The 23,916-nt window shown below is 36.4% G+C and overlaps 1 protein-coding gene across 1 annotated transcript; it reads right to left on the bottom strand.

Annotated features, from left to right (window-relative positions):
* Nucleotides 1–598: 598 nt before the first annotated feature.
* Nucleotides 599–16,855, bottom strand: LOC101743825 (conserved oligomeric Golgi complex subunit 1). The gene is made up of 14 exons (XM_004925580.5): nt 16,544–16,855; nt 16,282–16,449; nt 15,091–15,239; nt 14,195–14,349; nt 13,716–13,944; nt 13,212–13,344; nt 12,085–12,257; nt 11,500–11,672; nt 10,511–10,637; nt 9,358–9,595; nt 7,836–8,181; nt 6,959–7,399; nt 5,909–6,091; nt 599–1,492 (listed from the first exon to the last, which is right to left on the bottom strand). Exons 1-14 carry the CDS (start codon nt 16,678–16,680, stop codon nt 1,334–1,336), a joined length of 2,811 nt encoding a protein of 936 aa, XP_004925637.1. The 5' UTR covers nt 16,681–16,855; the 3' UTR covers nt 599–1,333.
* Between the last annotated feature and the right edge of the window lie 7,061 nt (nt 16,856–23,916).

The raw sequence follows: 23,916 nt of genomic DNA, 5'->3' as shown, positions 1-23,916 counted from the left end.
GAACCGTCTTATATGGGAGAAACTTGAAAAAGTGTCCCACTTTCAGCAATAAATAACAGTTCAAAAATCCTCCAGAATGGCGCTAGCATAGGCACAGGGTATGATATGAATTGAGCAGTTGTTAACTGATTGAAGTATGCTGAGTTAGGAAATATGTTATTAATATATTTCATGACTAGAGTAATTAGTGACAGTGTAATATTATTTATACATGTGAGGTCTACATGTTTACGTAGTCCAAACTTATTTCGTCAATATAACCTAAAATTATTGCTGTGGTAAAAGGTGGAGACATCGATTGCATTTTCTTATCAGCTTTAAATAAAATACTTTTTGTGATTTTGTAGTGCTTACAGTCCTTTCGTCCTTTTTTATTTCTCTATCTTATTATAATAACTTACAGCGCCTTTTTTTAAATTTACCCGGTTGCTACTGTAGCGCCACCCTTATTTAGCAGATTTTAACGGACACTTTTTTACAACACAGACGGTTCTCCTTACCTCTACCCTCCATACCGTTTTTACAACAAAACTAAGTCTTCAACATCGTGTCTGAAAAACCGTGAACGTGTCTGTTCATCAAAGGAAGAAAAAAAACATTGTATTAATATTTAATAAATAATATTTTTATTGATTGAAAATTGGCGTAATTTATATTCATTACATCATAAAGCATATTTGATAGAAGTTTTCATATTCTTATTTCAAATTATGAACCGTTATTCACATTTTTAGTGCTTTACAAAAATGAACCTTACCAGTTTCTGTTTAAGGAACTTTATTTTATGAATAACACAATCTTTGGACACGAATAAAGGTTTATTCTGATATATTGAATGCCGTGTGATAGAAAATTCGGTCGTGTTAAAAAAGTTATCTATGCAAATAAGTTCTTTTATAGGTAATTATCATATCTACTAAATCAATCTAAAATCGTAGAGGAATAAATAACAAAAGTTAAATAATTTTATAAATACATACGAGGCGGGTCCTCTTTCGAATGAATCGCGAAATTGTGCCTAAATTACTTCAAACAAAATTAAGCCGTATTGCTTCGAAAATAAAACGGCAGTTTTCTCAACGAATTCATTAAACTGATAACCTAAAACCGAATCATAATGCTTAATGTTAATATCGACCTTACGACATGTTTTTTTTTTATTGACCTTGTAGGCAGACGTGCATACGGCCCACCCGATGGTGATTGGTTACCGTCGCCCGTGGACTTCAGCAATGCCAGGGGCAGAGCCAAGCCGCTGCCTACCGCTTAATACTCCCCGCAAGCCTCTTTTAAAGAAGGACATGTCATAGCGTCATGTATGAGTTATTAAGGGCTATTGTCCGCTGAACCAGTCCGAAGTCATCGAATTGAAGAACGAAGCTGCACCCGAACGCGCATTAGCAAAGTTGATCGGCAATGAACTTGTCATAATATCAGAGATGTCAGACTTTTGTTTCGTCGGGCTCGCCGAAGTGACCGTTTTCTTTTTAACCTGGAAAATAAAGAATTTAGTTTAGTACAATCGTTCTAAACAATATGGCGTTATCTTCGTCCAAAAAGATAGATATTACAAAGCGCGGTTTCAGAAAAGTTAGTCTCCTATTTACTTTGAACTAAGATCAGTTAAAGTTACTTAAAGTTAGTTTTTTACTGGTGGTAGGACCTCTTGTGAGTCCGCGCGGTTAAGTACCACCGCCCTGACTATTTCTGCCCTGAAGCAGTAATGCGTTTCGGTCTGAAGGGTAGGGCAGCCGTTGAACTATACTGAGATCTTAGAACTTATATTTCAAGTTGGGTGGCGCATTTACGTTGTAGATGTCTATGGACTCCAGTAACCACTTAACACCAGGTGTGCTGTGAGCTCGTCCATCCATCTAAGCAATAAAAAAGGTTAACCGTTATAATTCCAACGGTCGTAAACAATTGTTTGAGACGATATTCAGGAGAATTCATGCAGAACCCTGAAACTGCGATACTTTAAAACAAATATTTTTTTGTATGGAAACTAGCGACATCTTGTAGCGGATGCCCCTAAACTTATATGTTGTTAAAGTTAAGGCATTTAATTATTGTACAACTAAAAACAGAAAATAAATAAAATAATAAATCATACATGTTATAGACAAATTGATTAAATTATATCAATTTGTGGTTTCTGAAAATTTACAAAATCCTTCATTACAAATATAATATAGGATAGTTAATACGTTGCTTCCATCTACAGGAGCAATGAGAAAATAATCGAAGCGAAGCCATCTAGTGGCCGACGCCCGTAAACATTTTTGTTGAGTGCTTGAGTTGCTGATCTATAACTAATTTATGTGAATTATCTATGAATTCATGAACAAACTACCCCTACTTTTCGACTATAAATACGAGTGGCTATTGACACACAAAACGTTCCGGCATGAGCAGCCTCTCTGTTTGGCGCTGGTCGCACCGTCATGTGTATATATAAACTTTTTAGCGAGTATAGTCCGTTATACTAGGAAGTCAACTAGCTATGCAAGCCTTTAAATCAGATAGGTTAAGGTTAGGTTGACATGTGTATTTATTTAATACTTCTTGAATCCATGCAATGTATATCCAATGCAGGTTTATATTATTTTAACATCCGCTGAGTTTTCTAAATGATTAGTCTATTATTTCCCTATTCCTATCCAATAGGATTTGTTTGAAATGACCAAACCTTGAAACAATTTTATTCTGTATGGAAAGTATTTTGTTATTAACGGTAATTAGGTCACGATAATTTCACATCATGGCGTTAATATTATTTTTAATTAATCTATTTGGATAAATTAATCATACGTACGATAAAGAATGGAGCCGCCATGTTCGATAAGATGATAAGCTGGCCACATCACTGATGTAAATGATATCAAGACAGGGATTATTACATTTCAATTAAAAACAACAAAAAAAAACTATGTTCAGACACACACACACACACACACACGAACCTTTATGTAGTTTTGTGATCACAGAATGAAGAGTTGATCCTTTTCGGAGAGAACACAATTATAAATAAATTGTAAAGTGATTTTATTATTGTGGTTTATTTATTCCTAAGACGTATGGACGAGCTCACGGTTCACCGGTTGTCAAGTGGTCACCGGAGCCTATAGACATCAATAATGTCATTGCCACCCCACCCAGTTTGAGACAAGAGTTCTATGTTTCAGTTTTTACAGTACAACGGCTGCCCCACCCTTCAAAACCAAAACGCATAACTGCTTCACGGCAGAAATAAGCAGGGTGGTGGTACCTATCCGTGCGGACTAACAAGATGTCCTAAGCACCAGTAATTACGCAAATTATAACTTTTGCAGGTTTGATTTTTATTACATAATGTTATTTCGTTACCGCGCTAGTGAAGTGAAGTTTCGTGAACATTTGTCGAGTACGTATTTCATTAGAAAAATTGTTAGCTGCCTGCGGGATTCGAACACCGGCACGGTCGCATCGCTCGACACGAATGCATCCGGCGTATAGTAAGTACTTTAGGCCACGATGACTTTAAAAATTTAGGAATCTATATATTAATACGTGAAGCCGAAACTTTGTACACCTTTTTACGAAAACTGCGCGGACGAGGAGTATGAAATTTCTCACACTTATAGAGAATATAGAGAAGGAATGTAGAATGATAATATTTTTTAAAATTCTGCATTATGAATACTTTAAATCATTTAAAAAAATATTACACACACTACCATGTATTTGACGCAACACGCATGTATACTATTTGTTTATTATCAAACTTTTCTTCTTACTTAAAGTCTCTGGTCAAATTGAGAATAGGTTAATATTGTTTATCTTTAATATTATTTGTCTACAGTGTAGTCTTGGCGATATCTATAATTACTGATTACAGAAGTTTAATAGTCTTTGACAATGGAACCATAATGTCCAAACTTTTAATTGCAATTAATTAAAGTCGAATTTGGACTAGCGGAGGACCACTATTTATTTAAATTTAGAAGATATATTTCAGTTATTAAAATTTGTTTAACTTATTTAAAATTTTTACGAAGACTACTGGTCCCTCAGTAGTCGAAATTCGACTATAATTGATTGAAATTTAACATTATTATGGTTTTATTGTCAGAGACAATTATACTTCTAAAATCACAGTATTTGCCAAGACTACACCATAGACAAATAATATTAAAGACAAACAATATTAATCTATTCTCAATTTTACCACAGACTTTAAACAATAACAAAAGTTTGACCATAAACACAGAGTTATATATGTGTGTGTGTGAGTGTGTGTGTATATGTGTGTTGTGTAGGTGTAATACATGGTAGTGTGTGTAATGTTTTTATTATTGATTTAATGTATTTTTAATGCATTCTAAAAAAATATTAGCATTTTGTACTTCTTCTCTATATTCTCTATAAGTGTGGGAAATTTCATACTCCTCCGTCCGCGTCATTTTTGTAAAAAGGGGTACAAAGTTTTTTCCCCACGTATTAATATATAGATTATTCAAAATCAACTTAGAGCAATTAGATGAGTTTCCTTGATAATCCATTTTTATGGATTTTTCCATAAAATCGATCTTATCACCTTAGTAGAGATTCTAAAAAAAAATTATCTCTACATAAATAATTTGAAAATCCATCCTTATTTTCGTTTGTTCGGATTAGGCCAGAGATCGTTTTGTGTGAACAAAAGTCAAATCAAGTATTTTTTACACATGTCAATGGTCCACGAACGTTCCTCAAGTAAAAATAGACATTAATTACTTTATATCGATATTAATTGCTTAATCGATAACAATCGTTTCATATCTTCATTTAGATCAATAAACAGGACTATCTAGATTGTTCGAATAATAAATATAGGGCTGTCCTAGAATCTCCGAAATGTGTCAAAATAATATTTATGCTTGGATTTTTATCTAAAAATTTATAAATCTATCCAATACGTATGACGATAATGAATTCAATCAAAATCCTAAGATATATCAAATAGAAAGAAATTTATAATTTGAAATACATCGATATTTTAGGATATTGCTTACAAGACATCCCTATGACAAAGTGAATCTGCGATATTATCGATAAAGCGTTTCCGATAATGTATTTCTTTATTGCATTCCAAGAACAATGGAATATAATATTGTTTCTATGACGATAAACCAGATTAGAAAGTGTCAAGTAATTAAAGGATTATGTTGTCACACAAACGCCATAAACATGTACATTGCCTGACGCACTATGTCTATAGACGATAAGTCTTTTCATTTCTTTAGTATTTAGAAGTTGTTTAACATTAAAGTTAGAATCTATATATAAAGACGTGAAGGAAAAACTTTGTATAACTTTTTACGAAAATTGCGCGGACGGAGGAGTATGAAATTTCCCACGCTTATAGAGAATATAGAGGAGTGGAGAATGTTAATGTTAACTGACATAACATTTCATGCTGCCTAACGACTACTCATCATACGCCCACTATGTCAAAAAATAATGAAGATTTCCGCCCATTCTGCGACATATACATACATATATATAACCATAACTAATAAGAAAATATATCTAGATACACTAGCGCGAAATGAACCCGAAAAAAGTTCAAATAAAAACTATCAAAATGGACAAATCAAAATCTTCAAAGATAGGTAGTCTATTTTATGTTACTTTTTTTCTTACTTAAGCTGATGGTCTAGGGAGACCATATCAGCGTAACCTTAATTACTAGGTGAGCTCACGGGGCTCAAAACTGACGTTTTTGCTAACACGAACCCTAGCAAGAGCAGTGCCTCAACGCGACCCACTGAGAAGATCCGGCGAGAAACTCAGTGGGCTGTGTCTGAGGGTTAGTTTACTCGTTGACTGGATGGCGTCACGAGAAGCGGATTGCCATACTGAAAATCAAATGAAAAGTTGAACTGACCGCTTTATCTTGCTTCTTTTGGTGCGCTACGGGAGTGGCCACGGGCAGCAGCGAGTACCAGTGCGCGTCGCCGCACGCCAGCAGGCTGGCCGCCTTGTCGCCGGTGCCGCCTGACAGTATCGGCTTCGAGCCAATTATCCCAACCAGTTGGCCGTGGTGGAGTATCAGGCTCCCTAGTAACGTCTGTAAATAGACCTCCAGTTAATTTTTTTTAAAGTATTTTATGACCTGATAACTAAGAACTTTAGGTCATGTCTTATTTTAATTTTTATATTCTTACTATTATGAAAAATGATAATATGGAGTGAAATGAAATGAAGGTGATCAATTTGAGACATTAATCAAGTGGGATGTAATTAAATGAAATGAGACGAGATGATATGAAACGAAATATAATCTCAGTAAAATGGTGGTCATTTACTGAGATTTTTTCAGGGGATTTTTTTGGAGGATCCCGAACAGTTATGTTTAGCGGCTTTGTTTCATTTTACCACATTTGTGCACTTTCATAGATATTAAACAGTTAATAAACCACCGTTACTACACATTTAAACCTGAAGAAACACTAAATAGACAAAATAAAACAAATCACACAGCTTCATTCATCGCGTTCCCGCCAAAAAGTCATCTCCAGTTAATTTAACAATCAATAATAACAATATGTCCTCTGTTTTGAAATTTGTTTGCTCGTGTTCTGTTTTTTTTTTTTTTGTTTATTAAGTTAGTTATTTTGTAAAAGCGTCGTCTTGAAATTGATGGCTCGAGTCTCTTCTTTGACGAATGACTCTACCAATATCAGATAGAATATCAGTGATATAGATAGTTGATAGTAGACGAGAAAAATGAGAACGGGAGAAATTTGACTCACATTATCTTAGAAGAATATATTATTATGTATAGCAACATATTTCATACTTGAAATTCTGCACTGGAATATTCGATTCAATTCACTAATTTATTTTATTTGGATTTACTAGCTAAAAATCGTTTTTTACGAATACCCACAAAAAATGAAATGAGAAATTTATTCTTATTATTATATGTACTAACCTGAACTCTCTGCACAGAGCGTTTAAGGTTCGTCTGTATGTACGGATAAAAAACGTCATAATCGAACGGATCTATCTTCTGCCTCAAAAACTCACAAATCTCTTGAGATAGCTCAACGTATTTCTTGTTCTCTCTCGCAACGAACAATAGGGTCATGTGCCGGACGTCCATTAGCAACTGAAGAGCGCATCTCTGATTTATATCCGTCTCTTTCTCTCTTATAACCTTGTTGTAGTGCGAGAAAGTGATGTGCGTTACTTTGTCGATAAACGTGTGATGTGTTTCGATGGGTAGCGTGTGAGGTACGATCTCGTCTAAGACCCGGCTGACCGAATATAAATATTCTTGTAGCTTTAACGAAGGACCGCATGGCACTTTTATAGTTGATTCTATAGAGTTTCCTTCGTCATCTTTCTCAACTATTTTTATTACGTCCCATTGCTGAAAATAACACATGTAAGTGAGATCAAGCATATCAGTTACTGGTGATAGGACGTCTTGTCAGTCTGTACGGGTAAGTACCACCATCCTGCCTGTTTCTGCCGTGAAGCAGTAATGCGTTTCGGTTCCAAGGGCGGGGCAGCCGTTGTAACTAGACTGAGACCTTAAAACTTATATCTCAAGTGTGGGTGGCGCATTTACGTTGTAGACGCCTATGGGCTCCAGTAACCACTTAACACCATGTGGACTGTGAGGTCGTCACCCATCTAAGCAATAAATAAAAAGAAGTCTACTAGGATAGATTATAAATATGTCATCATTACTCTATAATAGGAAATACTTGTCTTCAATTATACCAACTCTCCGATATTTGATTAAGAATTTATAACTCAATTCCACGTCGTAGAAACTCATAAAGATATGTTAAATAACTTACCATCATTAAATAATCGATATTGGCTTCTAATGTGAACTCTTGTGGCAAACGTTTGGTCAAATCTTCGATTTTCTCAGTGACAATATCGACCCATTTCCCCCAACAATAAAGGCAGTTTTCCTTCAATTTCCCACATAGAGAGTTCCAACGTTTGATACAATGTTCATCGGTGTTGCAGAGAGCAATGCTATCGGACGTTTCGGGAATGTAACACCTATGTAGATGGGGTATAAGGGTCGTTATGGCCTGGGTGAGTCTTGCCGAGTATATGGCAGTTGTTTTTCGTTTTAATTCAGTAGACTGAAGCGTTGGTTCCTCGAAACAAGCCTTTATGTAATGGATCATGCTGTAATGAAATATTTATAAAGACCATTATCGCTTACCATCAAGACCGGAATAAATTGTATCAAAATCGGACGTTTACTTTAAGCCTTCCGCTTCTTATAACTACAAATAGACATACATATTTAATACTGAATTTGAACTTTATTTTGCTCTAATTTAAGTTCGCTGGAAGAAAACGCATGCATGCGTTTAGCTCGTCTTTTGGACATATCATCTAAATTGTTTATTATCTCGTAGACAATTACCGAATGCAAGAAATAAATAGATATTCGCCATAAATTCGATTCTGATATGTGGTTTAGAGTTTTGAAGTTTCATTCCTAAATTAAATAGGTAAACGTAAATCTTTCAAAAATACCAGATTGAATATAAAGATTGATGGTTCAGACCAGCGGCTCTCAACCTTTTTTTTTATATTCGGCAACCCACTAACATACTCTTCACAAATTCGCGAAAGCCCTAAGACTCAGATGCAATTTTTACTCAGATGCAATTTTTTTTATGATTTGAAATAAAGCGAGAGATACATTAATTAAATTACACATAATTACTATTTTAAAAGTAGCTATACGGTTTTATATGTACAAATATAGTACAGTATGGAATTGTATTTTTAATCCATATGTACTTTAGAGATGCTTTTCCTCCAGGTCTCCTTAGATAAAAATATCGTTTTTATAAATCTTATAGCACACTCGAACGGGGAGGGTGCGATCCACTAATTTATTGCGACCTGTGGTTGATAGCCACCGGTTTAAATATCAGACTCTGCTAATCTTATAAGGTACGAATAAGGCGCGAATGCACCGGATAAGACGTCCGGTGCATTCGTGTTGAGCGATGCGCCGGTGTTCGAATCTTGCAGGCGGGTACCAGTTCACGATTGACTTCCACAGTGAATGAATAACATCGTGTAATAAAAATCACTCGTAAAATTATAATTTACATAATTACCACAACCCTGCCTATTTCTGCCGTGAAGCAGTAATGCGTTTCGGTTTGAAAGTTTGGCAGCCGTTGTATTGTAAAAACTAAGAACTTAGAACTCATATCTCAAGGTGGATGGCGGCATTTACGTTGTAGATGTCTATGGGCTCCGGTCACCACTTAACACCAGGTGGGCTGTGAGCTCGTCCACCCATCTAAGCAATAAAAATAAAATAGAAATAGAACATACCTCTCGACGTTAGTGTCGGAGACGTCTCTGAGATACGAATCGATATCTTCCTTATCGATATACATTTGATCGATACCATTTTCTTCTTCGTAATCAAACAGCAGGCCGTCTCGTGCGTTCCTCTTCTCCGGGTATAGGTACGTTCGTAAATCTTCTAGAAGCTTCTGCAGTTCGCTATCCAGAGTTTGGCACAGCTTCTCCAGGGTAGGGGTGTAGCCGTGGTCTTGTCGGGACATGCCTTCAAATTATGAATAAATTAAAAATCAAGTTTGATTAATTAAACAGATGAGTTTCGATTATGGCATGATCTACTAAATTGTGTATATTTAAGACTTTCACAATCATGGAAGTACCATTAGTGAGATTGTCAAATTTGCATTATTAATAATATATAATTGTTTTAAACTTTGACAGGTATTTACATTACAAACCTATTTTTTTTAATGTGTTCTTAAAACGATTTTTAAGTTTAATGAGTTACTAGTATTTCGGCGTTCTTGCAAACGGTCACGATCACGGGTAGTCGACTCGAAATACGAAATAATAGGTTGCATTTTACGTCATAGAGATTGTATTCGCGGGTAGTTACCACCACCCCGCCTATTTCTGCCGTGAAGCAGTAATGCGTTTCGGTTTGAAGAGTGGGGTAGCCGTTGTAACTATACTGAGACCTTAGAACTTATATCGCAGAGTGGGTGGCGCATTTACATTGTAGATGTCTATGGGCTCCAGTAACCACTTAACACCAGGTGGGCTGTGAGCTCGTCCACCTATCTAAGCAATAAATAAAAAAAAACGAAAAACAAAAATGAGCTGGCAACACTAGATTTTAAATATGATAACACTAAAAAATTAAGTTCGGAAATTTATATATAGAAAGTTTTTTATGAAACGCGAGGGTGTGAATGTCAGCTGTAATTGCAATATAGAGCAAACGATAAGGGAAATATCTTCCACCGAACCATAATTTTTTACTCAGTATTTCCAACAATCCTATTGGAAATAAATATATTATATAGAAGCGATTAAAACAGTTTTAGGTAATGTCATTCAAAATTGGAATAAGGTAATTTTTTTTTCCTTCTTTTTGGCTTTTAAATAAGGTATTTAAACTTCTATGATTTTAATATTATTATTACTGTCAAATGATCACCTTTCATTAGAGAGTTCATGACTTTGACGACGTCACTTCTGGACTCTATGACCGTCTCCCCGATGAGATCCTTCCACACGAACCAGTTTATGTCGGCTTCCTTTTCCATTTCGCTTTCACATGATACCTTAAAAAAAAGGCAAAAAAACAAAACGTCTTATAAATTTTTGAAAGGAATTGGAAACAATTATCGGAAAAGGTAGCTATGATAAAACACAAGATATTTGACAGATGCGTGAATCTCACTTATGACGTTTTGAAGATAAGCTTGCACATATATGTGGGAAGCGGAACGTTTTCGAGTGAAAGGGATGAATGTATGAGGAAGAAAGGGACGGAAGGGAAATGGTCAAGATGGCGATCGGGCATAGTATGAGGGTGAACGACTCTGAACGATTACGACGTGTTATGTAAAAAAATTTTGTTACTTTTCCAAAAAACTGCTATTTACTTTGAGCAAATCCCACATATACAAGTTCCGAACAACAACATTCGGACCGGCGGTCTACCGAGCAAATATCACCCGCTCAGTGAAAGATTTTCCCTTTTTCGTTAAATCTCCCAAATCAATGAACATCTTATGAACTGATTTTTTTACTGGTGGTAGGACCTCTCGAGAGTCCGCGCGGGTGGGTACCACCGCCCTGCCTATTTCCGCCGCGAAGCAGTAATGCGTTTCGGTTTGAAGGGTGGGGCAGCCGTTGTAACTATACTGAGATCTTAGAACTCATATCTCAAGGTGTGTGGCGCATTTACGTTGTAGATGTCTATGGACTCCAGTAACCACTTAACACCAGGTGGGGTGTGAGCTCGTCCACACATATAAGCAATAAAAAAAAAATTTTAAAAATGACGTCATTCAAACGGTTGAAAGAGTATTTTAAAATCCTATAATTTTAATTGTGTTGTAGGATGATTATGAAAATCTAGATAAGTATTTTTAAAGAGAACGGATCGAAGTCCTTGGTCACATGGGGAGCGTGTCTTACCTTAGTCAAGTCCACTAATATTTGTGTTTTGAAAGTATCATACAGTTTCCCCCATCGGGTGTCTATTATCGCTTTGACCCGAGCCGTTAAAAGAGGCTGGTAGTAGTGACACCAGACGTGGACATCGGGAATATCCAGGGACGAGCAAATTGTACTCCAGTTCGGCGGCGTTTCTGCAAATGAAATTACTTTAGTATTGGCAGTATATCCACCAAAAAGGGTATAGGTTATTGACCTAAATAGAAAACAATATTAACATTCCAGATATAAGTGCTTAATGTTTTAGTCATTCAGTTTGCGCGCTGTATATATCTGTAGTTATCATTTTACAAAACGATTTCATTTTGAAGAGCAGTTTCACGTAAGTATTCTAATGTCCAAAATTACTTCTTCCATTTCCAACATTCAGCCTTCCACTTCTCACATACGTTTTCCAATAATGAATCCTTTAACCATCTGTGCTTCGAATTCACACTTGGTATAAGCCAAGCTCAGTAGGTTCGGTAGTTTCGAATCCTATTCAATACAAACAAACAAACAAATATTTTCTCTTTATAATATTAGTATAGAAGTATAGATAATTACCAATTTTAAATGCTTCTTCTCTTATTTCGTGGAGTACTTTGATTCTCGTCACGTTCTGAAGTAGAGTCTGCACGTTGGTCTCGATGAAAGACTTCACCCAAACATTCCAAACTTGAACTGATTTCCTTATGTCCGCTTCCTCTAAAGCTTGGGGTTCTTGTGTTGTTGATAGCCTGTATATAAGAAAAACCATAAAGAGATGCTCATAAGAGAAAATGTGTATTGTCCAAGATCTACACAGCGTGAAACGAAACGCATAAATGCTCATTTTTTATATTATCTGTGCATATTTCACATACTCATGACTTTGGGACTTTTTGGCGGGAACGCGAGGAGTGAAGTTGTGTGATTTGTTTTATTTTGTCTATTTAGTGTTTCTTCGGGTTTAAATGTGTAATAATGGTGGTTTATTAACCGTTTAATATCTGTGAAAGTGCACAAATGTGGGAAAATGAAACAAAGCCGCTGGACTTAACTTCTCGGGATCCTCCAAAAAGTCCACTGAAAAATCTTAGTAAATGACCACCATTTTACTGAGATTAGATTTCATCTCATATCATCTCATTTAATTTCATCCTAGTTGATTAATGTCTCAAATTAATCATTTTCATTTCATTTCACTCCATAATATCATTTTTCATAAAATTAAGAATATAGATTAAAATAAGACATGACTTAAAGGTCTCAGTTACCAGGTCATAAAATCTCTTAAAAAAAATAATCATGACTTTGGCGCCCTTTTTATAGTTTTCAAAATTTTTGTCAAATTATTATTGTCGAACTAAATATAAAATATAACATCACTTCCACAAACTGACTTATTATTTGTCCTGAGTGTGGACATGTATATTTTTGGAAATAAATAAACTCTATCTGTTGCATACTCTTTGACGGTTCCATGATGAGGAACGTTGATATCAAACTCAATATATTAATTTGCTGATTATCTGCATTTAATGCCAATTATTTCTCAATGCGGCCTACATTTATATGAAGTCTGTACCTCATAATTGTTCATAATACGAGCTCAGACTTAAAGTCATTTACAAATCAAATTAATGATACTTAATAATACAAATTGTTCAAATATAGACTGGACATAATATTATATTAATATTAATACACACCTATAATTTGATATTGCTGGTGGTAATAGTTTTAATGCATTAGGATCAGAGAACTTGACTAATTCGAGAAGTGGTTGAGAATTTTTCTTAAAGAGTTCTTTTAGCTTCGACAATACTGCTCCGCCAGCATCATCTGAAATGATTAAATTTTATAATATCTAACCTATATATCTATAGCAGCCTTTCTTAAAGTGGGCGATAACGCCCATTTATGGGTGCTGCAAGCCTAAAGGGGGGGCGGTAAGAGACCCAGAAAAAAAAGGGGGCGTTGTGTCTATAATTTCATCCAGGAGGACTCTTAGACACCGACTAAGTATTCGCTATAGGTGAAAAAATGGGGGCGTTAAAGGATAATTTATTCCCAAAGTGGGCAGTAGACAAAAAAGTTTTGGAACCCCTGATCTATAGTATAATATAATATAATTTAAAACATGTCAACAATACACACTACACATTTGTTTACACTTGTACAATAGTCTATTGGAGATAGGTAATATAACTCACCAACAAAACAAGCATAAACCAAAACAACAGTCTTCAACACATTTTTAACTCCGTTCACAATTTTCTCTTTGATTTGAGCTTTCACATCCCCTTCTAATATTTTAGCTAAATCAAACTGGAGCGTTGCTTTCAAGCTATTGTTACTATGTAGTGTTATTAGTGTATTAAGTAGTTCGACCATTGTTTGGGAGTCGAGAAGATACAGGCTAACCAAACAGGAGCACGCAATCTGAAACGATGATAATGGGTCTTTCTCAAGAAAAGATTAAGCCTTTAGTGTTTTCAAAAACTTTTGTTAAAATATGGTAATCCCACACAAATAAATACCACTATCCTTCCTATGAAAAAAGTTTTTATTTGTTCAACTCAAAAGGGCCACAGTTATTGTAACAAAAGAACCTTGAACCTCATCTGGCTCATACATTATGTTGTTTATAGGAAACTACTTTTTACCAAATTGGTTTACCTTAGGCACTTACCTCAACACTTATTTCCACATTCTGCAGTTTCTCCTTACATACTCTAATTATAGTCTGGTTGAAATTAGATATCGAATTCCACTGTTGCTGTACCATTCTATGAAATGATTGTACGCCGGGCTGTGATTTCTGTCCTCCTATTTGCAGCTGCAAACCTGTATATACAATAAAGCATCTTTTGGTTTGTAATTTCAGAGTGATCTGAGTTAAAATATACACTTCTTATCTGTCATAATGATGATCCTTGTGTTATTTACAAAATAATAAAATCTAATATTTTGCACACACGTAGAGTAATTTGTTAATCAGTTTTCATAATTCATAAAAAAAATTAAAACTACTTTCAGCATTTGAAATACAATCTAATGGAAATACAATTTACAGTCGCGTGGCCTAAAGGATAAGACATCCGGTGCATTCGTATGTAGCGCTGCACCGGTGTTCGAATCCCGCAGGCGGGTACCAATTATTCTAATGAAATACGTACTTAACAAATGTTCATGATTGACTTCCACAGTGAAGGAATAACATCGTGTAATAAAAATCAAACCCGCAAAATTATAATTTGCGTAATCACTGGTGGTAGGACCTCTTGTGAGTCCGCACGGGTAGGTACCACCACCCCGCCTATTTCTGCCGTGAAGCAGTAATTAATGCCTTTCGGTTTGAAGGGTGGGGTAGCCGTTGTAACTATACTGAGACCTTAGAACTCATATCTCAAGGTGGGTGGCGCGTTTACATTGTAGATGTCTATGGGTTCCAGTAACCACTTAACACCAGGTGAGATGTGAGCTCTTCCACCCATCTATAAAATAAATAAAAAATAAATAAAATACTAGATTACTGTAAAAGTGTAAATGTAGATTTGATTATATTCGCTTATATTCAATTCTCACCTGTGTTAACATGCCTGGCGAATATAAACAGCTGGGTAGCTTTCACAAAATCCTCTGTTTCAATGCATGTCCATATCTTTTCAGGAATTTCCATTAAGATTTTCAGTTGAACAGACAAGCTATGCAGCTGATTTGAATTTACATTGTAACTGAAATGTTATAATTTTATTAACTACTAGCTGACCTAGCAGACTTCGTAGTGCCTCAATCCATAAATAAAAGACCTTTTGTATAAAGTAAACTTAAAACAAACAAAAAGAAACCGTCTAACGGGAGCCACGCATCAAAGGAAAAACAAAATTGTTATTTTTATTTAATTCCAAGCATTTTCATATTTATCTACCTTTTAAACCTTCTCTGGACTTCTACAAATAATTTAAGACTAAAATTAGCCAAAGCGGTCCAGCCATTCTCGAGTTTTAGCGAGACTAACGAACAGTAATTCATTTTTATATATTTCATATATATTTTATATATATAGAAGATGAAGAAGAAGATAGATAGATAGATGTACTCATTCACATGAGAGGTAATTTATTTTCAAGCTTGAATCATTTGCATCCTACCATTACCTTATCATTCAATGGAGATTAACCTCATGCCCAAGAGATAGCTATTTTGGAAATGTTCAATTCTACTGAACATTTTTTGTGATTTCTAAATAGAAACAACTTTTCATGATATTTTAATTTTCATTTATTTGACGTATTTAGAATCCATGAATTTTATTGAGAAATTTGTATTTTTGCATAGCATAGTAGCTTTAGAAGCAATTTCAATATATATGCTGAGGACTGAACTTTGATATATTTGTAGTATAAAAGTGTTTGCATGACGTAAATGATAAGACCCCCAGTGTAATCTTATTGCAATTATTCGAAGTATATTGAAGAGTATTACTCTACTACAGGAGTGTACTGAAGTATTATTACCGTGGAGGAAAGTACTATTTTTTCTAACTAAACACCTACTTGCCTCATATCCATGAATGACTTCCACAGTAAATTAATAATATTGTGTGACAAAATTAAACTTACAAATATTTCAATTTGCATAATCACTATACAAATGAATCATTGTCTTCATGTCTCAATGTGGGGAGCAGCTTCTAGGTTCCCATAAATATGCACAGCACCAGATAGGTTGTAAACTGGTTAACCCATGTAAGTAATACAGAAAAAATAGTAATACCTTTGAGTTGGTGTGGGAGCATTACTAATTTTGAAGCCAACTAAATGTGTGTTATGTAAATTCTGACATGCTTTCATCATTTCACTGATGTGATTCAAAGTGCTCGCTGTCGTAACTCTCATGTCTTCTATGGTATCAGCAGCATGAATCAAGTCTCTGTACCTCTCCCTGGCAAAAACATTTAAATGCACCATTAAAAAACAATTGTATCGTTTATTGGTATGGTTACTTTTTTCTTTTAATTAGACAAAAAAATCCTCACCCGACCATAGCACGCAATTCTTCTCTTCTCCTTTCAATTTCATATTGTAGCTTCTTCTGTACCTGATCAATCTCGTTGATAGAGTGAGATTGGAATAGTTCGTCTGGTACTATTTCTAAGAGGTTAGATTTTGACATCTTTACTTTTATAGATACTATCAGTTAATCATATTAAATTGTTTAGTAAAATTCAAATACTGGAAAATTCATTAATATTTTCAGATGTTTGATGTTTATATTTGTGCTTTAATTAAGCTTACACTACACGTCACGTCATCTGCGTAATTACTGTCAATGTTAAAATGTCAAAACACAAATGTTTTGTCTTTTTATTACGGGAAAGGCCAAGTATTTGCACTCTAGGGCCTATTTTTCTACATTTTGAAGGTAGTATTTTTTAATTATTGAATACAAACTCACGACCCGCCTGGTGGTTACTGGAGCCCATAGACTCAGTGATATGAAGTAGAAATCTCAATTAACACTTGTCTCACCCTACAAATTGGAACGTACTTACGACTACTTTGCGAAAAAAATAACCAAGGTGGTTGTACCCACCTTTACGAGCCTATGCCTCTACGACTAGTTAAAACCAATTGACGGATGCAGTACGTTGGTATGATTCACTGAGTGCGCTGCTGTCAAGCGCAGCAGCAGTTATACTGTAAAAACGGATAAATGTGTCGGGTGGCGGCATTTGCGTTGAAGATGTCTATGGGCTCCGGTAACCAATTAACACCAGTAGGGCCGTGAGTTCTCCAGCCATCTACTGAACAATATAAAATAGGCTAAAATGAAAAAAGTAAAAACTCGAATCTTAAAATGTAGGTATAGATTTGGTTTTTTGCCTTACATCATATTTCGGGCCATATAATGATTTGTACACTAAATCTATTCAAATCTTTAAGGTAAATCCCTTTAGTGAATAAAGTTGGAATAGCAATTTTACTATGTTCGACTATTTTGATTAATTATTTATTCTTAATTGCCTAGTAGTAACGATAAAGGAAATATCTTTCACCGAGTGGGTAAGATTGCTCAGTAAACCGACACGGCGACGGTCCATTTATTATTATTGTTCGGAATTTGCAAACAGGCAAGCTCATCTTGAAAAAGTCGTTAATAACTTGTGTTCTATGATGGCTACACGCTACAATTGAGAACAGAGTGAAGTGTGCCGAGTGAAATTTTAGTATAGCAACATTTGGCGCTATCTGTCACATTATACCACATAATATAGTTGCGCTACAATTAGGGTAGCGCCACCCACCTCATTGCTAGACTTTTTTCATGTAGACTGTGCTCCTTAGCTCAAGCTTCATAATTTCAGAGCAATTCCACTTGTTTTCCATACGATTAGATAATTTGTAAAACGACATTTTTGAAAATTCACTTATTAGAGAATTATTTGGAAGCTACCACTTGTGTCAAAAAAATTCTAATAATATTTTAGTTTGATTTCCTCATAAACACGTTATTATGAAAGAACAGAACATTTTTAATAACAGATTACTACTTACAATACAATTTCAGAGAAATCACGCAATGTCAAATAAAACAAATTGATATCCAAATAAGAAATATATTCAAAGTAATACAATTAAATTTCAATGAAAATAACAAATCTACAGTCAAATCCGGCGTTTAATTATAACATCGAGTCATTAGTGACATAATATCACATTTCACAGATCATTTTACAGTCGGTAGTTCATTTAATACATTTGAGTATTAAATACAAAAGGAATCCTTTACCGTTACAAAAAGGAACTAATTTCTGTTGGTTTAAACTTATTTGAATGAAGCAATATTTATAAAAGGACAAATTCCAAAATTGAAAGTAAACCAACAATGGAAAGGCAGTGTGAAAGGAACTTTTGTGCATTAACAAAAATCATTAAAGAACACAATATTTGAAATGCGTACCAAATAAGTTTAAACGTCAAAACACTAATACTGGCAACATTACCACCGAGATCGTCTTTGGATTTGAAATGCCGCACAGTGGGTCGATACTATGATTTTAGTGACTTAGGCACCAACTTTGTTTTTTTACATTTTTGTTTATGTAGATAGATAGAGCTCGTTAATCTAAATAATAATTGTTTTAGGCAAAAATTACAAAAACTTTATAGTTTGGTCAGAAAAATGCGTTTTGTGATTTTTTTGTATGGAGCGGGTCACATTAAATTAAATTCCTGCTAAGTACCGCGAGGTCCCGCTTTGAAACTTTATTTTCCTTACACCTTGTCTAGTCTACTATCATTTTATGCTATGAACATGTGCATAAAGTTGCAACTCTGCCAAATAAATGGATCGAAAAAAATGAATAGATACATAGAATAAAAACCTTTATATTTTTTTTCGTAAGTGCTTTTAAGTTAAATTTGATATGGATATTAGTAAGTAAAAGCACGTAATGATACCCATAATTACATAATACCTAACAACAATACATTTAGTAGGTCTCTAATTAAGCAATCTCTCTAATTATTAGGATAGTTAACATTATTTAATGAGGATAACTAGTTAAGCAGCCATTACTGGGTAGTAGAAAATATAGTAAATATTTGTTTGCCTCTGGAAGTATAAAGTGACCATGTTTATTATATACTAACTAGTATTCGTTTATTCGTACTACTACTAACATCTCGTGATTGTCGTTGTGATCTGCCTTTTTCCGTTATAATGAATAATTTTGTTAACGATTTAGAATTATTTATGATTTTGAGAGAGCAACTACAGTCGCTGTCTGATAATAAAAAACTCTTTCATACAAAATTAAATAAACGTGACCGAAGAGAAAAGTATTGAGCTCCAAAAATTCTGTACGCACTTTTGTTCAAATATAAGTGCAATATGAAAACGAAGTAGTCGCATGTTAGCACAGTTTATAAGAAAAAATGTGATTGGTTAGAAGGTGCACTAAACTGGCCCGTAGGAATGATACCTGAAGCTATCAACACTGCACAGGAAAAGCTCGAGATTTCTAATACTGAAGATGTTGAAAATGTACCACCCTCAAATGTACTACAGAAGCCTCGACATCTTTTTTTTTTTTTTTTTTTTTTTATTGCCTTTGTAGGCAGACGGGCATACGGCCCACCTGATGGTGAGTGGTTACCGTCGCCCATGGACTTCAGCAATGCCAGGGGCAGAGCCAAGCCGCTGCCTACCGCTTAATACTCTCCACAAGCCTCGTTTGAAGAAGGACATGTCATAGCGCTCGGGAAACACCGAGGAGGGGAGCTCATTCCATAGCCGGATGGTACGTGGCAAAAAAGATCTCTGGAAACGCACTGTGGATGACCGCAGTGGCTCCAGGTAGTATGGATGAACTCTACTCCGGTGGCGGGCGGTGCGATGGTAAAAACGAGATGTTGGTATCATCTCGAACAATTCCTCAGAGCACTCCCCATGGAACATACGGTATAAAATACAGAGGGAACCGAAGTCCCTCCGCAGACCCAGAGGCTCCAAACGATCCGAGAGAATGGGATTATCGACAATCCGAACGGCCCTCCTCTGTATGGAGTCAAATGGAAGAAGCTGGTATTTGGGAGCCCCGGCCCAGAGATGGGAGCAGTACTCCATGCGAGGCCGGACTTGTGCTTTATAAAGCAAAAGTCTTTGTCCAGGCGTGAAGCACCGCTTCGCTCTGTTGAGGACTCCCAGCATTTTGGACGCCAACTTGGCTTTGCCTTCCAAATGACTCCGAAACTGGACATCGCTCGAAACGTCGACCCCAAGTATCCCGATACTCTCGGAAGGTTGCAGGGATACTCCTTGGAATTGCGGCGCCATGACAAAGGGGTCCTTCTTCGCAGTGAACGCGCAAACTTGTGTCTTTATCGGGTTGAATTGAACCAAGTTCAATTCACCCCATTCGGAGACTCGCCCCAGAGAGTTCTCCACTTCAGACACAAGTTTTGATCGTCTCTCTTGCACCACGCTCCGAGAGAGACTCTGATGGCCGATATATCGCGCATCCCCCGTGCTATCATCTGCATAGCAATGCATGCCATCAATAGACAGCATGTCATTGATATACAGGATGAAAAGCGTGGGGGAGAGCACCGAACCTTGTGGAACGCCAGCGTTAATGGTCATGGTATCAGAACAGTCACCGTCTACAACGACCGTGATGCTCCGCCCATCCAAAAAGCTAGCGATCCACTTGCAGAGACCCTCGGAGATTCCGTAAGATGGTAACTTCGATAGAAGTGCCCTATGCCAGACCCTGTCGAAGGCCTTCGCGATATCAAGGCTCACAGCAAGAGCCTCGCCCTTGCTCTCCAAGGCTTCAGCCCACCTGTGAGTAAGGTATACAAGAAGATCGCCAGCTGAGCGACCGTGACGGAAACCGTACTGTCGGTCACTGATCAGCTGGCGATCCTCAAGATACTTCAGGAGTTGTGTGTTTATAATTCGCTCCATCACCTTGGAAAGCAAGGAAGTTATCGCGATAGGCCTGTAGCTCGATGGGTCCGACCGGTCACCCTTCTTGGGGATAGGGTGGACGTGGGCGGTCTTCCATGAAGACGGAACCCTGTTAGTGCAATAAGAGAGGCGATACAAACGCGTTAGCGCAGGTGTCAGCTCAGGGGCGCACGTTTTCAAAACCACTGCGGGGATGCCGTCCGGCCCACTCGACTTATGGACGTCCAGGAGTCGGAGCTCCCGCCTGACTGCACACTGTGTGAAGCAGATATCCGGCAGGGAGCTATCACACCGGGGGATGTTCGGTGGTGTGGCACCCCCGTCGTCCACAGTCGAGTTCGAGGCGAAGAGTTTGACCAGAAGGTCAGCCTTCTCTTTCGCGCTGTGGGCCAGACTGTCATCGGACTTGCGCAGTGGTGGGAGACTAGACCTGCAAAAGTTTCCTTCTGCAGCTTTGGCGAGCGACCAAAAAGCACGGCTCCCGGAGGGATAGCTCTTCAATCGCTCGCCAACTCTAGCAACGTGCTCCGACTTCGCCTTGGCAATTACCTTCTTGTAGGACCTGGAAGCGGCGTTATATTTCCGCCTTTCCCCTGAGATGTTAGGATCCCGACGTCTCCTGGCATTATCCCATGCCACGTATGCGGACCGCTTGAGGCGTGCAGCATCCCTGCTGGCATTGTTATACCAGGGTCTGCTGCGACCCCCAACGGGCACTTCAGAGGAGGGAATAAACAATTCCATCCCCTGGAGCACCGCGTCTTTAAGACTATCTACTTTTACACCTCGAAAACCTTTTGAAGAATTGGGATCCAGGCAAAAACGAAGACGCATTGAACAAATTTACCAATCGCTTTCGTTATCCCCGGATGAAATGAAAGCTACTACAATTGCTAGTTTGAGAAACACTGGAAATGAAGATGTAGGAGAAATAATGAACCACTTGTCAAATCACCCCGAAGATTTAGAAAAAGTTAAGGAGTGTTTAAGTACAAGTAAAGAAAAGTAGTACATATTCTCCCGATAAGGCACTATTAGTTTCACTTAAATTAAGTAAGTGGCAGTATATACCCTAAGAGAAGCAGCAAGTGAAAATGGGTCTGATTTATACCCTTCTTAATATAAAATTAAGCAAGAAAAGACTAAATGTTATCCAGGGAAAGACGAGGTAATTATTACTGAAGAAGGAGCTGCTATTAAAATGCACGTATTACTAAACTTGGCGCTATATAGGCTTTTAGATGTGATTACTTTGGATTTGGACTCAGCAAGAGAGCTACTGCTTATAAGCAAATAGGCTTTGATAGAGCCCCAGGTCAAAGTAATTATAAACAGAAAACTGAAACAGAGTTTGATGATTCATCTATTTTCATGGTCAGTCTAGTTCCTATAAGGCTTCAGAAATTTGACGGAACAGTTGTTTGGGAAAACGAGCTACCCTAATCAACTTTTTATTGCCGTCCAATAATGTTTAAATTTACAAAAGAAACGCAGTCAACAGTGGCAATTATAAAAGCTAGCATAACAGAAGAAATAGAAAGACTTCAGCCATCAAAAATCAAACAAGTTGAAGTGAATCATCAATTGCACATGACGATGATAGACGGCAAATAACCTCATATTTGTCAGAAACATTTTCTGCTGCCTGTGATATTTGCAAAGCAAAACTGTCAGAGTTTTTTGGAGTCACTTGCTTGTCAAAAAGAAAATAATGAAGAAATATTCCAGTATGGAATGCCATCTTTACATGCCTGGATAAGATGCATGGAGTGCTTACTTCATGTCGGTAAATATAATTTTATTACTTCACAATTTTTTCATCGTATGTAGTTTCCTGTGAGATTATTTTTTATATGACACTTTTTTGTTTGTGTCTTATCGTTTGGCCTTCAAGAAATGGGGTTGCAAGGGGGGGATGACAAAGAAAAAATATCAATCAGAAAGAGCGCTATACAGCAAGCGTTTAAAAAGGAATGCGGTTTACTTATAGATGTTGTCAAGAAAGAAGTAGGAACAACCAATGATGGTAATACTGCCAGAAGATTTTTCAGGGATGCAGAAGGAACAGCCCGCATAACAGGAATACGTAAAGATTGAATAGAGAGGTTTCACGTGATTCTTCAGACTGTTGCATCTGGAGAGCGCGTGGACCTTTCCAATTTTTCCGAATTTTGTAGATATACTGCAGTATTGTATGTTAATTTATATCCCTGGTATTATATGCCTTCCAGTATCCATAAATTGTTGGCTCATGGCGGTGATATACAATAATGAAGAACTTTGGTGCCATTCGAATAGGTAAGCTCTCGGAAGAGGCAGCGGAAGCTCTCAATAAAGATTTTCGGAAATATACAGAGAGTTGTTATTCTAGAAAAATAAGTAGAACGTTGACTAATGAGGATATTTTACACAATCTTCTTTTGTCTACTGGCCCAAAGATCGAATGGTGAAACAAAATATATAAAACTTAGAGAGATTGCTTAATTAGAGACCTACTAAATGTATTGTTGTTAGGTATTATGTAATTATGGGTATCATTACGTGCTTTTACTTACTAATCCATATCAAATTTAACTTAAAAGCACTTACGAAAAAAAAAATAAAGGTTTTTATTCTATGTATTTATTCATTTTTTTCGATCCATTTATTTGGCAGAGTTGCAACTTTATGCACATGTTCATAGCATAAAATGATAGTAGACTAGACAAGGTGTAAGGAAAATAAAGTTTCAAAGCGGGACCTCGCGGTACTTAGCAGGAATTTAATTTAATGTGACCCGCTCCATACAAAAAAATCACAAAACGCATTTTTCTGACTAAACTATAAAGTTTTTTTAATTTTTGCCTAAAACAATTATTATTTAGATTAACGAGCTCTATCTATCTACATAAAGAAAACTGTAAAAAAACAAAGTTGGTGCCTAAGTCACTAAAA

Source organism: Bombyx mori, chromosome 21, assembly GCF_030269925.1.
Source record: "Bombyx mori chromosome 21, ASM3026992v2".
Classification (NCBI taxonomy): Eukaryota; Metazoa; Arthropoda; class Insecta; order Lepidoptera; family Bombycidae; genus Bombyx; species Bombyx mori.
This window is presented reverse-complemented; position numbering and strand designations above follow the sequence as displayed.